The 26,165-nt window shown below is 47.3% G+C and overlaps 1 protein-coding gene across 2 annotated transcripts in view; it reads right to left on the bottom strand.

The window, feature by feature from the left end:
• SNX7 (sorting nexin 7) overlaps positions 1-26,165 on the bottom strand; it is a 68,155-nt gene that overhangs the window by 5,057 nt on the left and 36,933 nt on the right. Inside the window, exon 8 of one of the 2 annotated variants that reach the window (XM_006263170.4) lies at positions 15,293-15,445. The exons of the other annotated variant lie outside the window; for it this stretch is intronic. Within the exon in view, the coding sequence (XP_006263232.1) occupies positions 15,293-15,445 (153 nt within the window). The remainder of the gene's footprint in view (positions 1-15,292; positions 15,446-26,165) is intronic. 2 annotated transcript variants of the gene reach the window in all.

Below are 26,165 nucleotides of genomic sequence, written 5' to 3'. Positions count from 1 at the left end.
AGTGCATTCCTTAGGAAGGAGGTGATACACATGCAAGGCCAACTAACAATAAAATGACTAGTCAAATATATCAATATGGAGACCTCTATGGCATACTACATATTTTATCTATTTGCCTAGCATTTTTACTAGGAAGAGGTCAAGAGAAAGACTTTGAAGCTTGACAGAAGTTATTCAAATGGGTTAGAAATACTTTGTGTGGGTTTTTTTACCTGTTGAGTTTTTGGACATGTTCACAACTATATAGCACCTAACGTTCTTGATAAAAACATTTGACACAATGAATGAAAGAGTAGGAAAAGAAATTACTTTTAATTCTCTGAAAACAGTAAGTAGTGTCTGCACTGATAAGGATCTGACTACTCAATCAAAGATAAAGCTAGCTTTGAATCTGACTAAGCTGCAATAGCTAAACAGGCAAAGGCTCATTCACGCAGAAAAACATATTTTTCTCTCGATATCAAAATTAATGAAATACCACTTCATTAAAAATGAAATACGACTTCACAGGCCGTATACAGCCTGTGAGGTGTTAATCTGCGTCTCCCCTCTGGCTTACACCAGGCTGCCACTTCCCAACACACTGGCAGTTGCTGCAACCAGTCTCTCCAAGCTTCCCCTCCATCCTCCAGCTTTCATTTCTTTCACCCACCCCACGAGGCTGTGTGATACAGTTAGGGACACCAATGGAACACTGTAGCAAGGGAGCCCTAAGCTGGTGAGTTGAGGAGAGTACCATTTGGTGTAGTGGTGGGGACCTGGCCATGCATACAGGGGAGGAAGTAGAAGCAGATTACTTACACAGTGATGGCCCTGGTTGGCCTCTGACTCACATTATTGAGGACCCAGCAGCTGAGGCCTATGTGGGGTCTGGCTCCCAGCCACTTATAAGCTGGACAGCCCTGCTTTAGGCTATTAAGGGTCTTTTTTTCAGTGGGATATTGTAAATGTGAGGATGAGCATATACTTAATGGATACTCCAACTGACTATAATCAGCTGTTATCCATGCAAAAAGCTCAGCTTGTGGATACTTATGGTTTTAACTTTTTTTGTAGGTACTATTTTGGCCCCAAGACCATCAATCTAGTTCAAGCAGATTTTATGTCTTCAGAATCCCCTTGAAATCAACTGGGGATCCTAAAAAGGGTGGGATCAAACTTCATAGATCAAACTGAAAGATCAGGTCCTGTCCTTTTCTTTCACCCTCCACCCAAATCTTTTAATTCCATATAGGAAAAGCTGCAGTGATTAGTTATATTTCTGAAATAAAAGCATTGTGACAAAAGATGCTTGGAATGCTTATTACTGTTTTACCGTCTCCATCAAGTGGATACACTCTCTCTCTCTCTAAATTATGCCTGCCATATTAATGATGAAGATTAAGTTAGTTTTGCAATTAGATATGATTAGAGTATTTCATTGCACCTCTCGTTCATTGCCTTTGCCCATGAAAAACTAACACCAATCATCAAGTAGGTGCCAACTGTCAACAGAACAAGGTTATGTACTTCAGTTTCATGATTATCACACACTCCAAAATTAACAGCATAACAGAAAGTGTTTCCACCCTCTCCTTGTCTTCTATGATATATTAGGCTGTTTTAAAGTATTTTGGTTCATTTCAGGACTTAAAAAATACCAGGACAAATACTTAGGAGATAAAAAGGCGAAGGACAGATACCAATTAAATTTGGATTTATAAATACTAAATGAAGTGTAGGAACTTAGCCCTGTTCACACCATACATATAACTATTATACTACTGTGAGGATGTGGGGCCCAACAAAAGACTCTACTTTTCAGATGTCACTAAGGAAGCCTAAGAGGATCAGAACTAGGACTTTAATTTTTAATAGGGTTATACCTATCATACTAAAACTTAGTAAATATCTTGACTGAAGAGCATTTTATGCTTGGAGACTTTCTTGAGGACTAACTTCTCTCCTGGAATAGAAGAGCATAATGGATTCATTTTGGGAAAAGGTCTGCCCATCTGCTACCCATATGGTCCTTTAACACAATAGCAGAAGTCTTTACAAAAAAAATTCTGTGTCAAGTACCATTAAAGCAGATTGAAACAGATGCACATTGTTTCCTAATCCACATATTCCCAAGTTCTTTGTACATGGCAACCCCAGGTTTGTTTGGAAAGGCTGAGGACCCTGGAAGGACACACGCAAGTCTATGAAGAACATCCAGGAAGAGCACACACCAACTGCTGCAGCTTCCTTAGCCTGACGAAGGGTTTTTGAACCCGAAAGCTTGCTTAATAACTCTTCTCCAACCATTTGGGTTGGTCTAATAAAAGATATCAAATTCACCCAAGAAACCTTGTCCACAAGTCTATGATTCACTTTTCATTCCTTGTGAAGAGCTTTTAGGCACTAGAATGTACCATGGCTGTTTGTCTGCAAAGAACTTTCTAAAAGGATTTGTGCCCATTTCTGATTCATTATAACGCATGAAATAACATTTTTTGAAGAAATGATTAAAAACATGATGGATTTTAAACACATACATCTGTCCAAATGCATGTGAACGCTTTCTCGACTAGATAGTGGTTTAGGCACATGCTAAACTGATTTACTTGAAATCTCTGAAGGGCCTTCAAGACCACCTGTAGGCAGACCAACTAAAGTGGTTGCTAGTTTTACCGCACTCTTGGCTGTTAATGCTGAATACTAGGGCTATGCAAAATTTTGACAGGTGTTACATTTCGAAGCTGTTTCAACACATTTCAAGCTCAAAGCAATGAAATCAAAGTGAAACAAATGGCTTTGAAACGGCTTCAAAATGAAACAAGGGCACTCAAAACGTTTCAAAAGTTTCAAAATGTTTTGAGTTTTGAAGCTGGGCTTGTTTGCTGCTAAACAGAAACTAAGCAGAGGGAGGGCGAAGAGGAGGGAAGGACTGCTCTGATATTAACATGTGTAGCTGGCCAGTGACTGTGAACCTTTCCTGAGCTCCCTTCCAATCCCAGTGCTCTGGGGAAGGGATGGAAAAACTGCATAAAAAGCAGTTTGACCTGAGCTTTCTCTGTCCTTTGGGGTCAGCTTACTGAGCTGTGCCTTCCAGCAGCTAGGTAGCATCAGAAAGGCTATCACTTCATACTTGCTAGTCTGTTCCTCGCAAGTGGGATCCAATACCTTTTCCTTTCCTAATGCCCTTTATTATTATATTCATTCCTTTCAATTTATTCCTCCCCCAAAATCCTCTTTTTGTTTTTGCTAATCTATTTTGATTCTTTTCTCTCGGAAAAGAAATCTATACTTTCTCTCACAGTGTGCATTCCATTCACTGTGCAGGGAAGCACAGCATATATTGCATATTATAATATACAATCTATACAGGAACACATACATACATTTATATATTTTATTTATTACATAAATACAATTATCTACATATATTACATAAATACATATTACATTACAGAAGAACACTCAGATTTTCCAGCACACCAAACACACTATGAAGCATGCTGGAAACGCAGCTGGCAAGCATTCAGGGAGAAGTGAAAAAGCAGGTAGAAGGAGAGCTGTAAATCTGTCCCCCCCGCAACTGAGACACATCCTATTTTCTACAACTAGCAGGCATGAGGCTTCTGGTTCTACTGGCAGTAAGGATAAGGGAGCCAGTGCCACTGCCTGAGTCTGCATCCCCTCCAACAGCACCAACTGTAACTCCCTCCCACCCACCAACACCATGACAACAAACAAAACCAGCATGACAGTCTCCTCCACCCCCATTTCACTTCCCAGGCTCAGCCTTTCAGTGCCAGAGGAAGAGCTGAAGCTGGATCTGAGTGCCACAGTAAAGGAAATTCTGGGGAAGGAGGGGGAATCATTTCAGTTTGTACTCCACACCCCTCAAGTTTCCCCTAGAGCCAAGTCTCCTTCCCCAGAAAGCAGTTCAGAGGAAACTGAGGTAGAGGTTGTGGAGGCAAGTGGCTCAGCTGAGTCCGCTTGGCCTGTTGCTGTGCTTCTGCCTGCTGAGGAGGGGGAAAAGGCAGCATCCACACATGCACCCGCACCCTAGAAACGAGGGGTTTGTATGGTCTGGAATCACGTTGAGCTTGCAGATGATCCCACATATACTATCTGCCTGCACTGCAGAGCCAAAACCAGCTGGGGCAAGGGAATGAAACACATGAGCACCACGGGGATGCTGATGCATCTTCATAGGCACCACCCCCTTACCCTTGCTCCTTTTCAGCCTGGCACCAGTGGAAGCGTGCCCAAAAAGAAGACCCCCCTCTCGCTCCAAAGCCCTCATCCCCCACAAAGCAGAGGCAGGCCACCCTGGAACAGTGGGGGAAAGGTGGGCATGGAGGGGGGGGGGGGTGTTCCCAAGGCGAGTGAGGTCACCCAGAGCACTGGGGAGATGGCTGCCATCCAGAGCAACCCTTCTCCTTAGTTGATTGGCCAGAGTACAGGCAGCTCATGGTGCTTGTGACCCCATTGTACAAAGTGCCCGCACCTTCAGCAGGATAGTGCTGCTCCACCTGTATGAGGCATGCAGGAAGTACTTGAGGGAGGAGATGCGCAAGGCAGGTACACAGGTGGCCTTACACTTCACCTCGGATATCTGGAGCAGCTGGGGTGGAGCTCACGTCTACCTCTGTCTCACAAGGCACTGGTATGACTAGTCAGGCTGTCACTGGGCTCTCCTTCAAGCTGAGGTGATGGGTGAGTCCCACATGGCAACAGAGATCATGGGGGCCATGAACTGCTTGGTGCAAGGGTGGCTCATTGGGAAGTACGAGCTTATCCACGGGTTCATGGTCACTGACAATGGGGCCAATATGGTCAAGGTGGTCCATGATGGTCAAGGTGGGCCATCTGCTGTGTGGCACACAAGTTGCACTTCACTGTCAGGGATGCCTTGGAGACAGGGCTGCCGGTGATGGATCCAGCACCACCAGCAAGCTCATTTCCAAATGCAGGAAGGTGGCAGGCTACTTCCACCAGAGCATCAAGTGGGGCAAGATGCTGTGGGACAAACAAGCAGAGCTGAACATCCCGCGGCACAAAATCATGCAGGATGTGGAGACTTGGTGGAACTTCACATACCTGATGCTCAAGAGGCTGGTGGAGCAACAGAAGGCCATCCATGAGATGGCCTCATTTGAGGAGACTGGCATCAGTGGCCCGCTTAACAGAGCTGAGTGGGATGCCATCTCCTAGATTCTGATGGTCCTCAAGCCCTTCCTCGAGGCCACCGAGACCCTCAGCACTGGCAATGCCCTCCTTAGCCAGGTGATTCCTGTAGTGAGGGAACTTCAGAACCAAATGGAGAACTTCCAGAGGATCAATCCGCTGTCACCACATGTGCAGGCACTGGTGAGGCAGCTGAAGGAGGGCATCAGAAAATGGCTTGATCTCTTGCAGTCCTGTACGGTCCACACGCTGGCTGCCATGTGTCACCCAAGGGTGAAGGGGAGCACATGCAGCAGCAAACCCCTGGATTGCTGGACAGAGGTGCCGGTGAACAGTTACAAAGGCAGAAGGGTACAGGCAGGGGGATGTGGAAGAGGGGGATTCACCGTTTTGTGCCAGCACACCATCCACCAAGCAGTCTCCTCCACCACAGGTGCTGCCAATGTGGGCCAAGGTCATGGCTTCCATGGTGGGGTCCAGAGGCACCAGACCCCACCATCAGGCAGATAGTGCTCAGCCATTGGTGGCTGCCTATCTTGCCAAGGACGTGGAGCCACTGCTGCGTGACTCCTTTGACTACTGGTCAAGCCACAGTCAGATGTGGCTGAATCTGGCCGTGGTTGCCTGGGAACACCTGTCCTACCCACCGACCAGTATTCCAAGCAAGAGGGTGTTCAGCATTGCTGGTGATTTAGTGACACCCCACCACACCTCTTTGGGTCCTGGTTTGGTGGAGCAGCTGATGTTCCTGAAGGTGAACCTCCTGCTCCTGTGGTTCCCTAAGCTTCAGATGCAGACGGAGTGAGTGCCACCCTCCTCACCCCGTCCGCACTTCTTTTTTTTTTTTTTTTTTTTTTACCCTTGAGTTACCCTTGGGTTTTACAACCATTTAGTGCCCTGCTCTCAGAGCTGGAGGGGGTGCTCACTGTAACACCAGCCAGCAGGGGAAGTACATGTCCCTGCTAAGCTCCCATGCCAGGACAAACTTGGAGGTATGGACAGGGGCTATGGGGAGGGACGAGACCCCAGGTCCTGGGCATGATCACTAAAACTGAACCCTGCCAGGGTTGGGAGGCCTGATGGGACTGCTGGCATTGCAGCAGCCCCCAGGAAATGCCAGGACCAAGGACCTCCCTGGTGAAAGGCAGGTAGGAGGTGCCTTATAATCTCCAGCCACCACACGCATGCACAGTACTGACTGGGGAAAGCCCAGACCCATCACATCTTTGACAGGCCCAAGGCTTGCTGGTTGCAGTGGAGTTGTGAGGCTCCAGATGAACTCAGCTTAGCTGCCTGGGATGCCAACTTTTGGGATGAAAAACCCTTCATCAAGCTAAGGAAGCACCTGCAGTTGGTTTGTGTGTGTGCTGTTCCTGGATGGAAGGACCAGTAAAGAAGCCAGAGCCTGGCATGCAATGCAGGCAAGGAAGCCAGTCAGTGAAAATGGAAATGGAGACATCAGGGAGTAAGGGATTGGTGGGGGAGAGGGGGATGTAGCAGTGCAAGTAAAAGTGGAGAGGTACCTGGGGAATCAGATGTCCAGCAGGTTGTAGTGTGTCAGAATTCCAATGTCTATATTGAGTCCATGAGTTTCTGTATCCAGGAGGTTGATGAAGTGAAGTTCATAGGCTTGTCTATGAAAAGTGGTTTGTAAATTCCCTTTGAGGGTCAAGCCTGGGAGACTGGAGACAGGTAGTTGGGTGTTCTTGTCCTCGATAGATTTTCAGCGTGCGCTCATTCTGGTGCACAGTTGTTGCTTGATGTCTCCTACATATTTTCCATCAGGGCACCAAGGTGGAGATATGTATTGTGAAGCTATCTCCATACGGTTGGCAGGTTCTGCATGTCTTCTCATGGTATGGTCTGGATCTATTCAGTGTATTTTGGCTTGTAGGAAGTTGGCTTCTGGTGATGAGATTAGCGAGGTTCAGTGCTTGTTTGAATTTACAAACCACTTTTCACAGGCGAGCCTATGAACTGCACTTCATCAACCTCCTAGGTACAGAAACTCATGGACTCAATATAGACATTGACATTATGACACACTACAACCTGCTGGATATCTGACTCCTGAAGTACCCCTCCACTTTTACCTGCTACATCCCTCTTCCCCCACCCACCCCCTGCTCCCAGCCTGTCCCTCACCCCCACATGCCTAAACTTACATTTTCACTGACTGGCTTCCTTGCATGCATGCCAGCCTCTGACTTCATTATTCTTCCATCCAGGAAGAGCACACACACCAAGTGCAAGTGCTTCCTCAGCCTGATGAAGGGTTTTCAACCCAAAAGCTTGCTAAGATATATTTCTAAAACTATTCAGTTGGTCTACTAAAAGATATCAAAGAACCTTGTCTGGCATGTCCTTAGCCCAACACAGCTACAACCTACACTCCTAGCACCTGTCTCCGGTCAACTGAGCGGAAGGAGGCAGGACTATGGGCACATCTAAGCCCCAGGGCCGGGGCTGGCAGGGAGAGTTCTTTGGCAGCTTTTGGAGAAGAAGCTCCTGCAGGAAAGGAATGCAAGGCTCTTTGACAGTTTGGCTGCCTGAGATGCTAGTGCTACTGTGCTGCTTACATCTTACTTAAAGCGGTGGACCAGAATGAGGTTGTACGGGAGGAGGCCTCATTAGGGCACACCACCGTGTCATGTAGGGGCCCCAGCACCAGTGAGGGTACAGCAACAAGGGCACAGAGAGCCCAGTGACAGTAGAAGGGAGAGTGAGACTGAGACCTCATTACACGAACAATATGGATATACTATCTGCGATGCATGGGGCATGGTAAGCGGTGGTTGGAGCCATGCAACTAGCCCATATGGCTTAGGGTGTCACCCTGAGGCACCTTCTTAGAGTGGGTCCCAGCAAGACGTCCAAGAACCTACACGGTTTCGTGGGTCAAACCCAAGGGTAAAAAAAAAGAAGGAAGTGTGGACAGGGTGAGGAGTCCATTAGGACCGTTACTGAGCTGAAGCTCGAGGGCAGCCTCCCTATATATTATCTTTTCCAACAAGACTCGGTGGCAGGCGAAAAGAGAAGGTGCCTGCAGGGAGGAACTGGCACAGTCACAGGGCCCTAGGGTTATCATAGTCATCTCTAGGGATCCTACTCCATGACAAAGTACAGTTTTCCAGAAACCCCTCCACCTATCTCCTTGAGGCACCTTCTTAGACTGGGTCCCAGCAAAAGGTCCAAGAACCTACAGGGTTTAGTGGGTGAAACCCAAGGGTTTAATGGTTGTGAAACCCAAGGGTAAAAAAAAGAAGGAAGTGCAGACAGGGTGAGGAGTCCATTACGACTGTTACTGAGCTGAAGCTCGAGGGCAGCCTCCCTATATATTATCTTTTCCAACAAGACTTGGTGGCAGGCGAAAAGAGAAGGTGCCTGCGGGGCGGAACTGGCACAGTCAAAGGGCCCTAGGGGTATCATGGTCATCTCTAGGGATCCTACTCCATGACAAAGTGCAGTTTTCCAGAAACCCCTCCACCTATCTTCTCGAAACCTGGCAGGCTTCATGGCCTCAGCAGGGGCTACCATACCTGCTGTTTTCACCCCCCTGTGCCTTAACGCTTACAAGTGACATGTTTTGCTCTAAACAGTTTGAGAAGCAGTTTCCCAGAAACCCCTGCACTATATCTCCTTGAAACTTGACAAGATTTGAGGCTTCAGGAGGGGCTACCATCCCTGCTTTTTTCATTCAAATCAGAAAAGAAATGATAAGGGTTTAGGCATTTTCGTGATTCCCCATTACAGTTTATGGGCAAAAACATCGAAACATGTCAAAACAGTGCTTCAAAACAGTTAAACAAAACACTGTCCCTTTAAAACAGAAGTCGAAACAAAACGGTGCTGTTTCACACAGCCCTACTAAACACAACCTTACTATAAAACAGACTGCAAGATCTCATGGTACAGACTTTATTTTCTTCTAGGTCTTACAACAGGACCCTATATACCTAATGAATTGTATATTATTTGGGGTTTGTTTCATAATGGGGCTCCATTATGCCAGTAGCTACGCAAATAGAGGAAACAACCTCTGTTCCAGATTGCAATAAAATAGTAAATAAACCTGAAACTCAATTAAATACCCCTCTTCTCTTCAAATCAATAAATTATGGACCTAACATTCAGGGAAATGTTATTCCAGGTAAACTTTCAAGCATCACTTAATATAATGATAATATTAATTTAGCTTAAAGGAGACATGCTCCTTTATACTAGTTAAGCAATGCTTGACAGCAAAATCCTCAGGCAATAGTAGTAAAGAAAAATCTGAATAAATATAAGGCCATGTTCTCTGCCCATATTTTAACAAAGGATAAATGACATCTGAAAAACTCTAGTATATCTTGACAAACAGTTTTGTTGCATTTGATCACCTTTGTTTTCATTGTACATAGAAAATGTCTCCAGGCAACAACCTAAAGACTTAGTTCTTCCATAAATATCCCCACTAGGAACATTAACTGACCCTCTTTCAATTCTTTTTGATTTGCAGAAGTTTAAAGAATGTAGAGTATGGTCAAAAGGCAGTAATGATTCCCATTTAGATTGCATACTTGGGAAATGGAAAAGTCAGAGGGATCAGAAAGCGAAAGAGCTGTAAGGTAGAGGAGTGCTGGAATGAAGAAAGGCTGTTGGGGAACTGAACTGAAAGGTAGATATGAACTGAGCAAGAGATAGAGGAGTCAGAGAAGCATCATGGGAAAGGAGGAAAGTATGGAAAGAGTAAGGAGAATCAGGAGACGTGATGGAGCTAAGATGACAGGAGATGATTTTGTGGGAAAGACAGGTAGAGGAACTCTTGAAGAGTATCAGCAGTACTTCAGGTTGCTGAGGGCATGGAAGAATATGCTTAGATTGGCCAGCAGCTCCAAGAATCAGGAATTTCATCAGTAGGAAACTAAGAACTTTACTGGGATGAACTACTAAAAAAAATCCTTGTAAACATCAAATAGTGGGTCAGAAACACGAAGAATTAACTAATATTAGATGTACAGAAGTAGAGGGAAAAGGCAAATATGGAATACAATGGTTTTCATCTAAGTTTCCAGTTCAGATCCAGCTCACGTTGGTGGAAAATTAAATTAATTATTAACAGACAACTGCTTAGTAATCTACATGAGCAAGCAGTTATGAGCACAAGTAAGGACAGGAACAGGTTTATTAAGAAAAACAGACGCTTGAAAATGTAGCACACTTCATAAGTTTCTATATCTGAGTCTTCAGAGTTGTGAGATGGTCATAACCATACAGCAGTTTCAAACTGCGTCATCTGGTAGAAACTCTTATTAGTAGACAGGCACTTCAGAAAAAAACCCCAAACCCTCTGTCCCATGGATGCACCACACAGGCCCCTTTCCATGACATATACCCCTCCCTCCCCGTGCTGCATGGACATGGCATACAGCCCAACCTGTGCCACCCAGATATGCTACAACATGTCACACAGCACACCCCCACCCCCACTTCACTGTGCCACACCCCTCCCTTGTACCATGCAGACACACCGCAACATGCTGCTGCCCTCCCCCAGTGTGGTAACTCCCACTGTACCATATAGGCATGGATGTCTCACAAGGTCCCCAGGTCCTCTGAACCATCTAGCCATGGCCTTCCTCAGTCCTGTGAGCCAGGCTGTTCCACTCTGCCCAGGGGCAGGTGGCAGAAGCTCAAGGAGGGAGAGGAAACCTGGAGATTCCTGTGGCAAAGCAAAGAGTGGGGCATAGCACCTGTGACCAGGAGCCTGGGGGCTATCATTTTAACCTCTCAGGGGCTGCATGTAGCCTGCAGGCCACCAGCTAGACAGCCCTGTTCTAAATTGATCTGCAACATTTGTTTTACATTTTCTACATTAATTCACTTACATCTGATAATAAAACTCATTGCTTTCTGAATGATAGATATATTTAATGAATAAGCACAAAAAACATCTAGACAGAGTTCAGGTGTTCAACATCTTCATCAGTGACTTGGTGAGGGGGTAAAAAGCACCCTGTTCAAATTTCCTGACGACACTAAGATGTGGGGGGATGTGGGCATGCTAGAAGGGAGGAATAGGCTGCAATTGGACCTAGACAGGTTACAGGGGTGGGCAGATGAGAACAGGATGGGTTTCAACACTGACAAGCGCAAGGTACTGCACCTGGGGGGGGAAGAACCAGCAGCATACCTACAGGCTGGGAACTCCCTTCTTGTCAGTGCAGAGGCAGAAAAGGATCTTGGAGTCATTATTGATGCCAAAATGAACATGGGCCGACATTATGGGGACACGGTCAGGAAGGCCAACCATACCTTGTCATGCATCCACAGATTCAGCTAAAGCAGGTCCAAGGAGGAACTGGATGCGTTTAAGTCTGCAGGCCTGAATGAGCTCCATCCAAGGGTATTGAAGGCACTGGCTGACGTCACTGCACAGCCATTGGCGGAAATATTTGAACACTCATGGCACACGGGCCAGGTCCCAGAGGACTGGAAAAGGGCCAATGTGGTCCCCATTTTTAAGAAGGGGAGGAAGGAGGACCCAGGCAACTATAGGCCAGTCAGTCTCACCTCCATCCTTGGCAAAGTCTTTGAAAAAATTATCAAGGCTCACATTTGTGAGAGCCCGGCAGGACAAATTATGCTGAGGGGAAACCAGCACGGGTTCGTAGCAGGCAGATCATGCCTGACTAATCTAGTCTCTTTTTATGACCAGGTTACAAAACACCTGGACACAGGAGGAGGGGTTGACGTCGTTTACTTAGACTTCAGGAAGGCCTTCGATACGGTATCCCATACCATACTGGTGAACAAGTTAAGAGGCTGTGACTTGGATGACTGCACAGTCCAGTGAGTGGTGAATTAGCTAGAGGGTCATACCCAGAGAGTCATAGTGGATGGGTCGGTATCGACCTGGAAGGGTGTGGGCAGTGGGGTCCCGCAGGGCTTGGTCCTTGGACTGATACTCTTCAATGTCTTCATCAGCGACTTGGATGAGGGATTGAAGTGTACTCTGTCCAAGTTTGCGATGACACAAAACTGTAGGGAGAAGTGGACACACCGGAGGGTAGGGAACAACTACAAGCAGACCTGGACAGGTTGGACATGTGGGCAGAAAACAACAGAATGCAATTCAACAAGGAGAAATGCAAAGTGCTGCACCTAGAGAGGAAAAAAGTCCAGCATACCTACTGCATAGGAAATGACCTGCTTGTTGGCACCGAACCGGAAAGGGATCTTGGAGTCTTAGTGGACTCCAAGATGAACATGAGTCATCAGTGTGACGAAGTCATCAGGAAAGCTAATGGCACTATCGTGCATCAATTTGGGCACCACACTTCAAGAGGGATGTGGATAACCTGGAGAGGGTCCAGAGAAGGGCCACTCGTATGGTTAAGGTCTTGCAGGCCAAGCCCTATGAGGAGAGACTAAGGCACCTGGACCTCTTCAGCCTCCGCAAGAGAAGGTTAAGAAGCGACCTTGTGGCTGCCTATAAGTTCATCACGGGGGCACGAAGGGAATTGGTGAGGCTTTACTCACCAAGGCGCCCCTGGGGGTTACAAGAAATAATGGCCACAAGCTAGCAGAGAGCAGATTTAGACTGGACATTAGGAAGAACTTCTTCACAGTTAGAGTGGCCAAGGTCTGGAATGGGCTCCCAAGGGAGGTGGTGCTCTCCCCTACCCTGGGGGTCTTCAAGAGGAGGTTAGATAAGCATTTAGCTGGGGTCATCTAAACCCAGCACTCTTTCCTGCCTATGCAGGGGGTCGGACTTGATGATCTATTGAGGTCCCTTCCAACCCTAACATCTATGAATCTATGAATCCTCCCCCTCTATGTGGCACTGGTCAGGCCGCAGTTGGAGTACTGTGTCCAGTTCTGGGCGCCGCACTTCAGGAGGGATGTGGACAGCATTGAGAGGGTCCAGAGGAGGGCCACCCACACGATCGGGGAGCAGCAGGGCAGGCCCTACGAGGAGAGGCTATGGGACCTGAACCTGTTCAGCCTCCACAAGAGAAGGCTGAGGGGGGATCTAGTGGCCTGTTAGAAACTAGTCAGAGGGGACCAGCAGGCATTGGGGGAGTTCCTGTTCCCCCGAGCACTACCAGGAGTAACTAGAAATAACGGTCACAAGCTGGCAGAGGGTAGATTCAGACTAGACATCAGGAGGCTCCACTTCACAGTCAGAGCAGCTAGGACCTGGAACCAACTTCCAAGCAAAATGGTGCTAGCTGCTACCCTGCGGGGCTTTAAGAGGAGGTTAGACTAACACCTTGCTGGGGTCATTTGACCCTAGTACTTTTTCCTGCCATGGCATGGGGTCTGACTCGATGATCTGCTCAGGTCCCTTCTGACCCTACCAACTATGAAACTAGTAGGACATTTTTGTAAACTTCTATTCAAAATCCACAATCCAATGCAACTTGTGCAGTTGGTCAGTAATTATGAAGCTCTGCTTATGTTTATAGGTGTAATTAAACAGTGTTTCAGTTTGTGACTAAAGTTCAAAATTCCATCTTTCAGCCTTTATATTCTAAATTAAAATTATAATTAAAATCATTTCTATTCATGAAAGATCCTCCAAGGACTATTTTTATGACTCAATTTAGGTATCCATAAATGAACAAAACATCTCTTTACATTCAACATTTGTACATATTTCTGCTATAAAAAGTCAATGGTCCACGAGTGACTGAAAAAGAAAATGTAAAAGAATGCCAAAAATACTTCCTGAAATCAGAGAATATTTTGATGTTAATATATAACAGCAGATTGTCAATCCCTATGTGTGTCAGAGTATTTTAATTAATTTAATTTGATTATCAAGAGATCTGTCTTTTCAATTACACTGTATTGAAATGATCTGTAAAATCAGGTCACTGTCACAAGCTGAGGGACAAGCCACAATAAGTTTTTAAAGGGAGGGTTATAGGAATCAAAGCTGTATTAAAAAGAAAACAAATGGGTTTTTTTTGTCATTAATAGAAGTTTTATGAGACCTCAGGACATTTTTGGAATTTAAAGAGAAGTTCTTTAAAAAAAAGAGTAAGATTAATGAACAAAGCACATTGAAATTTATAGTCTGCTAGGAAATCTACAAAAAATGCGCAGGTACAGCAGTGACGTGACCATGAGGTTATTTCACAGAAAACTTAACATTTGTTAAATATCTTCTCATTCTACATATAAAGGCCCATTAATTTAATAAGTGTTTCAGGGATGTATTTGGTAGCCATGTTGGTCTGAGACAAAAAGAAATGCAAAAATCTAAAATTCTTGGTTCAGAGATGATACCTTTTACTAGACCAATAATTTAATAAGTGTTTATTTCTGTAAAATGGCAGAATTATAAAGAATATTAGAAACCACATATCTGTTGATTAAAAAATATATGCTTGAAACATTATGCCTTCTTAGCTTACAAAACTTCAGTTATGCAAAGACCCAATTTACTCATTTGTTGTACATCATTATACATAGGTAACAGTTTTAATGAGTGATCCTTTTGTTAAACACAGAATGTGTTCCTAAAAACTATCCAAAATTGTATCATTATATTTATAAATTTAGACAAAAGCTGGTTGGTTACTCAGGTAAAGAAGATTCCCAAGTCACTATAGAAGAGAAATAGTAGTAATAAAGATCTGCTGAAAGTGCAATTACTACTTTTTTGTTCAGTTTAGTTCCTTATTTGCACTTGAAAGATGAGAGATCTTTATAAGCTCATAAATTACTGGAGTGCAATTTAAATGTTAAAAATGAAAAAAAAGATTTTAAAGTTTTCCTTTATACAAAATAATCTTCAAAAGTAAGTTTCAAAATGCTCTCTCATGTAGCCACTTTAAAGGGTTATTTTTTTCACCTAACTGAAACACGATAACTCACACTGAATAAAAATATATGTTTCAAATTTTTGTGCTTAGTAAAACAAGACTGCCCTCTGTTGTTGATGAACTCAGGATCAACATCTTGGGCTCAAGTTAATATATACTACGTAAACTACCCAGCTGATTTGTCAATACAACCTCTGAATTTGAACATAAAATTGGTTTAAATGAAAATACAAAATATTATTTTTAGAAGTAATGCATTGCCCTCTACACAGAAACAAACGAATAAATAAAAGTAATAAAATGGTATGACTTACCTGTTCATAATACTGGAGATTACTCTCAGCCACATTAGTAAATGCTGATTTCATATCGTATTGCATGTTTTGTTTCCATCTATCCCAGTCAGCTTTCAAAGCATTATTGGCACATTCTACTTTATCTTCAAGTTTTCCAATCTCTTCTCTAAGCTAAGTATAAATTTTAAAAATCAGAAAACGTCATTATTTAATATGTACCAAGTGTTCAAAGCATAGTGAAATGACCGGTATTGGAGAAGACAGGTTAATACTATACCTAGTGTGGAGAGACAATTTTGGGGGTTAATGTTATATTTTATTCAAACCAAGTGGATCACTACAATTCCTAGAATACTAATAAGATGAAAAATTCAGGTAAGAATTAAACTGTCACTGAAAACATTTTTATTAATTATAAGAGAGTCTGAAACTGCTCTGTTAGCACTTAATAATAGTAATGTATCAAACAAAATCTTGGGCAGGTTGGGAGGAGAAGGTTATGGAAGTAGAATACAATTATCCAAACTGGGATTTGGTCAGGACATCTGAGAAAACTGTGATGGGACTTGTAATGATTTCAAGCATTTAAGGCCTATAATCTGGCCTGCAAAGGAGAATTCAGAGGAATTCAGAGGTGTGAGTGGGTGTGGGGAGGCAGACAAAAATTTTAATGTTGAGCTTTCCCACTTCTTGCCTTCTACATTATACTCTTTGACTGTGGAATTAACCTGTGCATGTATGTGTGTGTCTGTGTAGGTAAGGGAGAGAAATTAAAATAAAGGTCTTTGCTGAAGGTCAGCTTTTTTAAATAAACAGAGCTTTCCCAGCAAGCCAGTTCCAAGCCTGGTGAGCAGGTACTATTTTCCCTAGTTACTACAGATGCCCACACTGAATTTTGAGCAGACAAAAACAGAGAGGTTAAATTGGAATATGTCCCATATTTAATGAGTTTTCCTCTTCTTCCAATAATTTACCTTTGTACTTATTGCCTTTTCTATATCAAGCATGACAGGTCTAGCTGGCAACAAACACAGAAAAAGAAAAATCTTCTACAGCCATGGAACAATTAATGGTCTAGGACTGCAGTGACCACTGGTAGCCATACCCTGGGGGTGTAAAGCAGAAGCATTGCCAATAATGAAGCTGATAGGTTCAAATGGCATTGGTGAAAACTTTACCTTCATCAACACAACCCAGATTCCATAACTGTAGGTTTTTTTGAGTGCCAGTACCAACCTAAAGACTAAATCCAGAGCGAGATAAACTGTGCTTTCCTAACCTGCTGGGGATAGTCCAAAATTTCTCAAAGCACCCATGAATTACTTACTCAAACTGAAATAAACTTCACCTGACTGAGATACTGAACTCAAGAGATATCAACCATTTTCTCTTATACACTGCTACTTAGCCTCTTCTTTTTCAATCTTAAGACACTTTTTAGAATAACAATATTGAATTTTATCTAGTCTCTAACATGAGCAAAGGGATCTTCTTTTCAAAACATCCGTAAATTTCTGATACACCAGATACTTAGCTGGAATTAACTGAATAATTATTATAGTAAATAACACTGACCATAACTGTGGCAGGGCACTAGCAGGCAGGAGAGCAGCCTTCAGGTGACTGCAGTGCCAATTGGGGGGGGAGAGGGGTCACATGGCCATCAGGAGGCCACCTGATTGGAAAAGGGCCTGGATGCTAGAGAATAAGAGCAGGCCCTGAGCAGTACAGCCAGCAATTGCAGCAGGGAGCTGAAGGAACAACATCCCCTGGCTGGAGTACTGCTGCTCCCAGAACACCTGGAGGTCAAGGGTAGGAACTATGGGGATGGAGGAGGTTCCTGGTCCTGGGGAATGACCTAAAGCTACACCCTGCTGGGGCTGGATGGTGTAGTGCAGCTTCTTCTGTCTGGGCAGCTTCCAGGAAGTGCCCCGCTTGTGCCTCCCCAGTGAAGGGTGAGTATGGGGCACCAGAAAGCCTCAGCCCCTGCTGCCTTGAAGGTGACCCTGTAGAGGGGCATGGCTGAGGAGCACACCCCAATAGAAAAGCACATGAACCCAGGCCCATTGACTTGGGCCTGAGGCAGGGCCCAGGCATATAGACAGACACCTGAGGCCTAAGTGGGTGGTAGGCTGAGTTGAGGCCCAGGTACGTCGAGAGACTGCTGAGGCCCAAAGAAGCATAAGACCCAGAAGCCCCAGTGAAGGAGTGAAGTTGTTTCCCAGTTGCGGCAGAATAGTGGCCCCAGTGAGAAGGCCGAGTGAGAGCTTGTGGCCATGTACAGTAGGGACTAAGGGGGCCTGAAGGACTGCACCTAGGTTGACTGAAGTAGCAGCAGCTGGCAGCCATGTACAGTAGAGCCTTAGGGGGCCTGAAGGACTGCATGTTGGCTGACTGGTGTAGCCAAAGTTAAGGTCCCAGAGAAGGGGCACAAGTTGAGGCCCAGGGCCATTTAAGGATACCTGAGGCCAAGTTGGGCCAGAGCCCGAATGCAGCCCAGTTAAGGGGCTGGGGGATTAATAGTGGATAGTGATTTTTGGATGCCATCTGCAAGGCATGGGACATGGTAAAGTGGAGGTTGGAGCTGTGTATAATGACCTACGCATCGAGGCATTAAAATGGGCAGCCTCCCACAATTTTCCATCTTCTTTTATACATCAAGACGTGGTAGGTGAGACAAGGCAGACTGCCCTAGACAGGTGGGCAGGCTGACATTGTAACCGGCCTCAAGGTGCCCCCCTGTCATGATCACCATCCAAGCTTCTGGTCTGCATACAGGCCCCTCATCAAATGATGGACAGTAATAAATATTTTAACCACTTTCCTTGGATTCAACATCATGAAACAAAAAATCAGGACCATAGTCACCTAATGCCTAGTTTCCAAAAGATTCAATACAGAAACCAAAATTAACCCGCTAGGCCATGTTCCCTATACTTTAATTGACTTTCCTTAAAAGAAACTGTTGCTCAGTTCTGGTGGGGGAGGGGCCTTGGTGCGGCAGGCCTTAGGGCCCTTGACCACCTTGGTCCATGCCCCTGGCTGGACACAGCAGGAGGTCCCAGAGTCCTCCTTTGGTAGGGAGGGAGACTGTGATCTACCCTCCGCCTCCCGGGGGAGAAGGGCCTGGCAGTAGGAGTCTATCTCCTGCTCACAGTCCCTGATGGCACGCAGTCTCTGGACTGTGGCCTGGAGCTCCTCCACCTGGCGCACCAGAGACCCCAAAATGGAGCAGACCCCGCAAGGGGAGGTCGCCATGCTCCCAGGCCCCAGAGCCTGAAAAGGGACAGGCAGCCCCCGCAGCCGAGAGCCAGGGGCTCCGTCTGCGTGGAGCCGGGAACCAGGGGCTCCGTCTGGGTGGCCGTCTCTGAGGTGCCAGGGGGGGGGCTGCGGAGCCCAAGGGGACCCTCGGGGTGCGGCGCGTGCCCATCCGTGTCATGCCTTTGGTAGGCTGGCTACGGCTGGGGCTGTCTACCCTGGGGGGTGCGCAGGCAGGGTCCAGCGCCCTCCCGCACGCCCTCCCGTGCGAACTCCGCGCTAACTCACACGCCAGCAGAGAAGCGCGCCTGTTTGCGCAGCCTGTTCGCGTGGCTCCCTGGGGGGCTGGGCGCGGCTTGACCCGGCCCGGCTCCACTCAGCCGCCGCCTCCCACACACACACTAAGGGGTTAGCCCCCTCTCTCCACGGGCCCCGCTTACCCCGGCTGTGCTGGGGGTCAGCGGGGGGGCTCCGCAGCTGCTGGAGGGTTTCTGGGGGGCTTCGGGGGAGCGGGGGCACAGCGAGCTTTCACCCGCGTGTCTCTTGCCGCTCCCGTGTCTAACTGGGCTTTTTCCCGGTCGGCAGGCCCTTTTAAACTGCGCGCATGCGCAGTGGGCCTGCCGTCGAGGAAGCTGCTCTTAGGGCAATAAGGGGGCCCTGCCCAGGATTTGGGGGACCCTGCCCTACTGAAGGGGGGCAGGTGAGTACCCCCCTCCTCTCTCTCTCTCCCCCTGGGAGGCTGGGCCAAGTAGGGGCCTGGGTGGGGCTTGACCCGGCCCGGCTCCACTCAGCCGCCGCCTCCCACACACACACTAAGGGGTTAGCCCCCTCTCTCCATGGGCCCCGCTTACCCCGGCTGTGCTGGGGGTTAGCGGGGGGCTCCGTGGCTGCTGGAGGGTTTCTGGGGGGCTTCGGGGGAGCGGGGGCGCAGCGAGCTTTCACCCGCGCGTCTCTCGCTGCTCCCGCGTCTAACTGGAGGCCCGCCGCACCAAGGCCCCTCCCCCACCAGAACTGAGCAACAGGTATGCACCTCTTGCTGCCCCAGCAGAGCCTGCTGAGTTGCCGGCCCCCACAGGCAACATGGGCCTAACTGCAGCTCCCGCCCCTGCTCTCCCCAAGACAAAACGTAAGGTGTTTGTTGTGGGAGACTCCCTCCTGAGGGGGACGGAGGGGCAAATCTGCCACCCCGACCCCTTAGCCCGGCAAGTCTGCTGCTTCCCAGGGGCCCGCATCCAGGACATTGCGGAGAGGATCCCCAAGCTCCTCAAACCCACAGACCACTATCCCATGCTCCTCATTCATGTGGGCACCAATGACATGGCTCGGAGCACTCCCAGCCAGATCACGAGGCGCTACAGGGATTTGGGAGCGGGGCTTAAGGGTCTGGGGGCACAGGTGGTGTTCTCGTCGATCCTCCCAGTCTCAGGCTATGGGCTGAGAAGGGACAGGAGGATCTATGTGGTCAACCAAAGACTGCGGCGCTGGTGTCGTCAGGAAGGCTTTGGCTTTCATGATCACAGCCCGCTCTTTGGCGAGAGAGGCAGCGAGCTGCTGGGAAGAGATGGTCTCCACCTCTCTCCCCTAGGGAGGAGGCTCTTTTCAGCCAGACTGGCTGACCTGCTCCACCGGGTTTTAAACTAAGCCCACTGGGGGACGGGGGGACTACCACCACTGCTGGCCCGCTGAGCAATCCTTGCAAAGCCAGCGGATCACGGCTCTCAAGGGAGCCCACCCCAGCCCCAGCCATGGTAAAATCTGTGGGCAAGGAAGGAGCCCCCCAGGGGGCACTTGCCTGCCTGTACACTAATGCCAGGAGCCTGGGGAATAAACAGGAGGAACTCATTCTCCTGCTCAGTGCAAACAATTACGATGTCATAGGGATAACGGAGACCTGGTGGGACTCCACCCATGACTGGACCACGGGGATAGATGGCTATACCCTGTACAGGAGGGATCATGTAGAGAAAAGGGGCGGGGGTGTAGCTCTCTATGTTAAGGAAAGCTACGCGTCCCTGCAAGCCGATATTGGCGACCAGGGTGGAGGGCTGGAGACCCTCTGGGTTAAAATCCGTGGGGAACATGGCACAGGGGACACAATGGTGGGAGTCTATTACAGACCTCCCACCCAAAAGTCCTGAGCTTGACCAGGAGTTTGCCCAGGAACTGGCTGAGGCAGCTTGCTCCAGGACCATGGTTGTCATGGGTGACTTCAATTACCCGGACATCTTGTGGGAGGATCGCTCAGCAAAATCTGAGCGGTCGCAGAGCTTCCTCTCGTGCGTGGATGACCTCTACCTGACTCGAGAAGTCTATGGGCCAACGAGAGGCAAAGCGCTGCTCGACCTGGTACTGGCTACTGGGGATGACCTAGTCGGTGACCTAGTGATCGATGGGAAGCTGGGTGACAGCGACCACGAGCTGATCACCTTCACCATCTGCCGAAAAGCTGGCAAGTCAGTCAGCAACACGCAAGTCCTTGACTTCAGGAAAGCTGACTTTGACAAGCTCAGGAGGCTTGTCAGTGAGGCCCTAAGGGACTGTGACCACAGGGAGAGGGGAGTTCAAGAAGAGTGGTTGCTCCTCAAGGGAGCAATCCTCAATGCACAAACTAAGTCTATTCCATCTCGGAGGAAAGGCAGCAAGAGGGCACAGCAGCCCCCCTGGCTCTCCAGGGACCTAGCAGACCTCCTGAGGCTAAAAAGAAAGGCCTACAAAGGATGGAGGATGGGAGTCACCTCCAAGGAGGATTATTCTGCACTGGTCCGGTCCTGTAGGGAGCTGACCAGGAAAGCCAAGGCTGCAACTGAACTCCAGCTAGCTTTGAGCATCAAGGACAATAAAAAGTCCTTTTTCAGATACGTGGGGAGCCGGAGGAAAAGCAGGGGCAACATTGGACCCCTGCTGAACCAAATGGGGCAACTGACGCCCAGGAAAAAACCAACCTATTAAATAGGTACTTTGCGTCGGTCTTTCATCAGCCCCATGGGACGCCCATGCCTGCTACAGGGCCGGGAAGTCCGGGTGAGGGTGATCCCCTGCCCTCCATTAATGCTGACTTTGTGAAGGAACATCTTGAGAAGCTGGATACCTTCAAGTCAGCCAGCCCTGACAATCTTCACCCCAGGGTACTCAAGGAGCTGGCGAGCATCATAGCCCAGCCTCTAGCGCGGATCTTTGAAAACTCTTGGCGCTCTGGTGTACTGCCCGAAGACTGGAAGAAGGCCAATGTGGTGCCTATCTTCAAGAAAGGGAGGAAAGTGGATCCGGCTAACTATAGGCCCATCAGCCTGACTTCTATCCCGGGGAAGATCTTAGAAAAGTTTATTAAAGAGGCCATCCTTAATGGACTGGCCAACGCCAACATCTTAAGGGATAGCCAGCACGGGTTTGTTGCGGGTAGGTCTTGCTTGACCAATCTCATTTCCTTCTACGACCAGGTGACCTATCACCTGGACAAGGGAGATGAGATTGATGTCATATATCTTGACTTCAAAAAAGCCTTCGATCTGGTGTCCCATGATCGTCTCTTGGAGAAACTGGCCAATCGTCGCCTTGGGTCCTCCACGATCCACTGGCTGGAAAATTGGCTCCAGGGTCAGACCCAGAGGGTAGTAATTGATGGAAGTCACTCATCGTGGTGTCCTGTGACCAGTGGGGTCCCCCAGGGCTCTGTCCTTGGACCCATACTGTTCAACATCTTCATTAATGATGTGGACACTGGAGTCAGAAGCGGACTGGCCAAGTTCGCAGATGACACCAAACTTTGGGGCAAAGCATCCACACCAGAAGACAGGCGGATGATCCAGGCTGACCTGGACAGGCTCAGCAAGCGGGCGGACGAGAATCTGATGGTGTTCAACGCCGATAAATGCAAGGTTCTCCACCTTGGGGAAAAAAAACCTGCAGCATCCTTATAGGCTCAGCAGTGCTATGTTGGCTAGCACTATGGAAGAAAGAGACTTGGGGGTCATCATTGACCACAAGATGAACATGAGCCTGCAGTGCGATGCTGCGGCTAGTAAAGCGACCAAAACGCTGGCTTGCATCCATAGATGCTTCTCAAGCAAATCCCGGGACGTCATTCTCCCCCTGTACTCAGCCTTAGTGAGGCCGCTGCTGGAGTACTGCGTCCAGTTTTGGGCTCCACAATTCAAAAAGGATGTGGAGAAGCTTGAGAGAGTCCAGAGAAGAGCCACGCGCATGATCAGAGGTCAGGGAAGCAGACCCTACGATGACAGGCTGAGAGCCCTGGGGATCTTTAGCGCAGGCTCAGGGGTGATCTGATGGCCACCTACAAGTTTATCAGGGGTGACCACCAGTATCTGGGGGAACGTTTGTTCACCAGAGCGCCCCAAGGGATGACGAGGTCGAATGGTCACAAACTACTACAAGATCGTTTCAGGCTGGACATAAGGAAGAATTTCTTTACTGTCCGAGCCCCCAAGGTCTGGAACAGCCTGCCGCCGGAGGTTGTTCAAGCGCCTTCATTGAACACCTTCAAGATGAAACTGGATGCTTATCTTGCTGGGATCCTATGACCCCAGCTGACTTCCTGCCCTTTGGGCGGGGGGCTGGACTCCATGATCTTCCGAGGTCCCTTCCAGCCCTAATGTCTATGAAATCTATGAAAATACTAAAACTGAATGTGGACAGAATGCCAAAATTCTCAGCAAAATCTTCCCATCCATCTTCCCTTATTCCAAATGTTTGTAATTCTGAGTAAAGAAAGGGAAAGACAATATATAATGCATTCTCTGGGTTTGATGGAGGATGTAAAGGAATTATTTGGAGTCTGTATGAGATAAGGTAGGCACTTAAAGGAGTTTTTGCTTTAAGTGCCTAGCGTACTTTAAGTGCAGCAGCCTTCCCTCATAATGTCCTGGCTATCATAAAATGCTTGCTCTGTGCTGGTAACCTACTGTTTGAACTTTCTTTGGGGTTCTTCATTCTTCTTACCAAACCTGCCCCATTTTACTGCTGGTTCTCATCTTTACAGCTGGGGGAAATTTCTAGTTTTATTAAAATTTATGAACATTTGGCAAAAAATTATCAAGTTATTTTTATTTCTGCATAAGTGAAATTCTTCAGAACAAACCCAGGGTTTACTAGAACATCAGGCATTAAAGAATGAAATACTAAATATTAAGAGTTTAGTATACATTTATCAACTTTTTAAATTCTGACTCAAATAGCACAATGATAAATGGAAGCAAACTGAGATACTGTAAGCTAAAGTCAAAATAATGAAGTGAGAGAATGAGAGAACTGAAAACTATTTACTTAATTGTATTTAAATAATAAAATGTTGTAAGTGGATTTTTTTTTTCAAGATTAGGCATATTATTGGTGAATGCTTCCTAGGAAGCTAGATCCACAAAAGAAAAAAAAAAAAAAAATATATATATATACAAAGAATATGCACTTCAAGTTCTCTCTAAATCCAGGTGAAGGACCCAAGCAGCCCTCATAAGACTTCTTATGTGAACACAAATCTCTGCTGTGACAGGGGCAAGCTCAAAGGCCCAATCTCAATATCAGTCCACCTCCTGTCAATGGGCAAACCGCCTGCCTTGTTCACCTGCCATGCCTTGCTGTAATTTAATTAAGATGTTAGTTAGGCAGCAGGCTACCCTTTGAATGCCCAGCTGCATCATGGGCGGTACATACACACTGACTTCCCCTTACATGTGTCCTGTGCCTTGCAGATCTCTCACTGTGTGTTACAGCTCCCGTTCAAGACCAGGTCAAACTGGACACACAGTTAGGTCTCTTGCACACTACCCTCTCAGGCCATGCACACGCTGTCCCCCTCTCACTGGGGCCTCTCACACTCTGCATGCTCTCACCAGACCTCCTTCACACATGCCCCCATCGGGCCTCAGTCATTCCACCCTGCTCCTTTGAGTGGCTCCTGTAGGCCATCAGGCTTTGCTCTCCTCTCTTCAAACAGCTCTAGCGCAGCTTTCTGGGTCTCTCCCATGACCCTCATCTGAACTAGGCTGAACGTTCAATCAACTATGGGCCAGCTTCGCCCCCTAGCCCCTTACTGGGCCACTTTGCCCCTTCTTCGGGCTAACACTCCACCCCTATGCTGGGGCCTGGGGTCCTTCACCCTTACAGGCTCAGGTATTCCTCTGTGAGTGTACCTGGCCTCAACTCCACCCTCCTGCTAGGGCTCAGGGTTTTACACCCCTGCGGGCTCAGGCACTCCTCTGTGAGCAGACCTGGCCCCACTCTGCCCTCTCATTAGGGCACAGGGTGTTATACCCTTTAGGGATCAGGTGCCTCTTATTAGGCATACCTGGCCCCACTACTCCCTACTTCCCTCCAGTAACTCACTAAATGATGGGGGGCTGAGGTTATTGAGGCACCCTGACCTGCCTTTCACTTGGAAGATTAGCAGTCCTGGTATTTACATGGGGCTGCCACACCACTGGCAGTCCAACCAGGCCTCCCTTTCCCAGCAGGGTGCATGCCCAGGACCAGGGGCCTCCTTCTTCCCCATACCTCCTTCTCTTACCTCCAAGATGTTCCTGGAGCAGTAGCTCAGCAGTGTGATGTTTCTCCCTTGCTGTCTGGCAGCAAACTGCTGCCACAGCCCAGGAAGCTGGGCTCTAAAATGGCCACCCTAATCAAACACCTGCCTGGTGCCTGCTCCAGCCCACATCCACCCTTACACATACATGTATGCATGCACACAACCCCCCACAGTGTACAGAAGATGTACCATTGAATTCAAAGGGATTCCCGAATTACGTAGTTTAGCACAGCAAAAAGTGTTTGCAGGACTAGAGCCTAGACTCAGTGAAAAACTATGATACTTTTACTGTTCTAAGAGACATACAAGAGATTTCAGTACAAACAGTGCTATAATATTCTTCTACTAAAAATGGCAATGAGTAAAAACGGCTTTACACCTCACAAATAACTGAAGCCCTGGTGTGTGTGCTGGCACCACAGAGGTCTGTCATCTTTGCCTTGCCTGTTTCTCACCTATTTGGACTTCAGGCTATGTCTGATTTCCACCACTGGAATATATTTTGTTCCAACAAAATTTATAACAGCCACCTTGATATTTTAGAATTATTTTCTAAATACGGTAAAAGCTCTGTTATCTGGCATCCCCTGGAAATGGGGGATGCTAGTTAATCAAATATTCCAGTTAATCAAATGTGCATCATCTGGTGGATTCCCCGGTATCAGTGTGCCGGGGGACGAGGAGTGGGGCACTGCACAGACTTTTTCTCGCACAGGCTGCTTTGCCCTGGGCCATGGGCTGAAAAAGTGGTGAAGAAAAACTCAGCTCGCAGAAGCAAAACGGGAAGTTCCCTGGAAGTGGTACTTCCAGTTTTGCTTTTGCTGTGTCACTCGGATGCCGGTTAATAGTTTTCTGGCGAATAAAGTGCCAGTTAACACAGCTTTTATTGTCATTTTTCTTTCAGTTTTGTTGTTGTTTTTATTCTGCATTAATCCTGTAAAATTCTGCACTTGAATGAAACTTAATTCTCTCTTCTTTGCAAACACAATAAGAAGCAAACATTGAGCTTTTTTGGTTACATCTTTCATGTTAAATCATAACAACATTCCGTTGTTGCACAGAAAGACAGAATTAAATAAACTGAACTTATATTCT

This window comes from Alligator mississippiensis, chromosome 5, assembly GCF_030867095.1.
Source record: "Alligator mississippiensis isolate rAllMis1 chromosome 5, rAllMis1, whole genome shotgun sequence".
Taxonomy (NCBI): domain Eukaryota; kingdom Metazoa; phylum Chordata; order Crocodylia; family Alligatoridae; genus Alligator; species Alligator mississippiensis.
The sequence above is the reverse complement of the archived record's forward strand: the minus strand, read 5'-3'. Positions and strand labels throughout refer to the sequence as shown.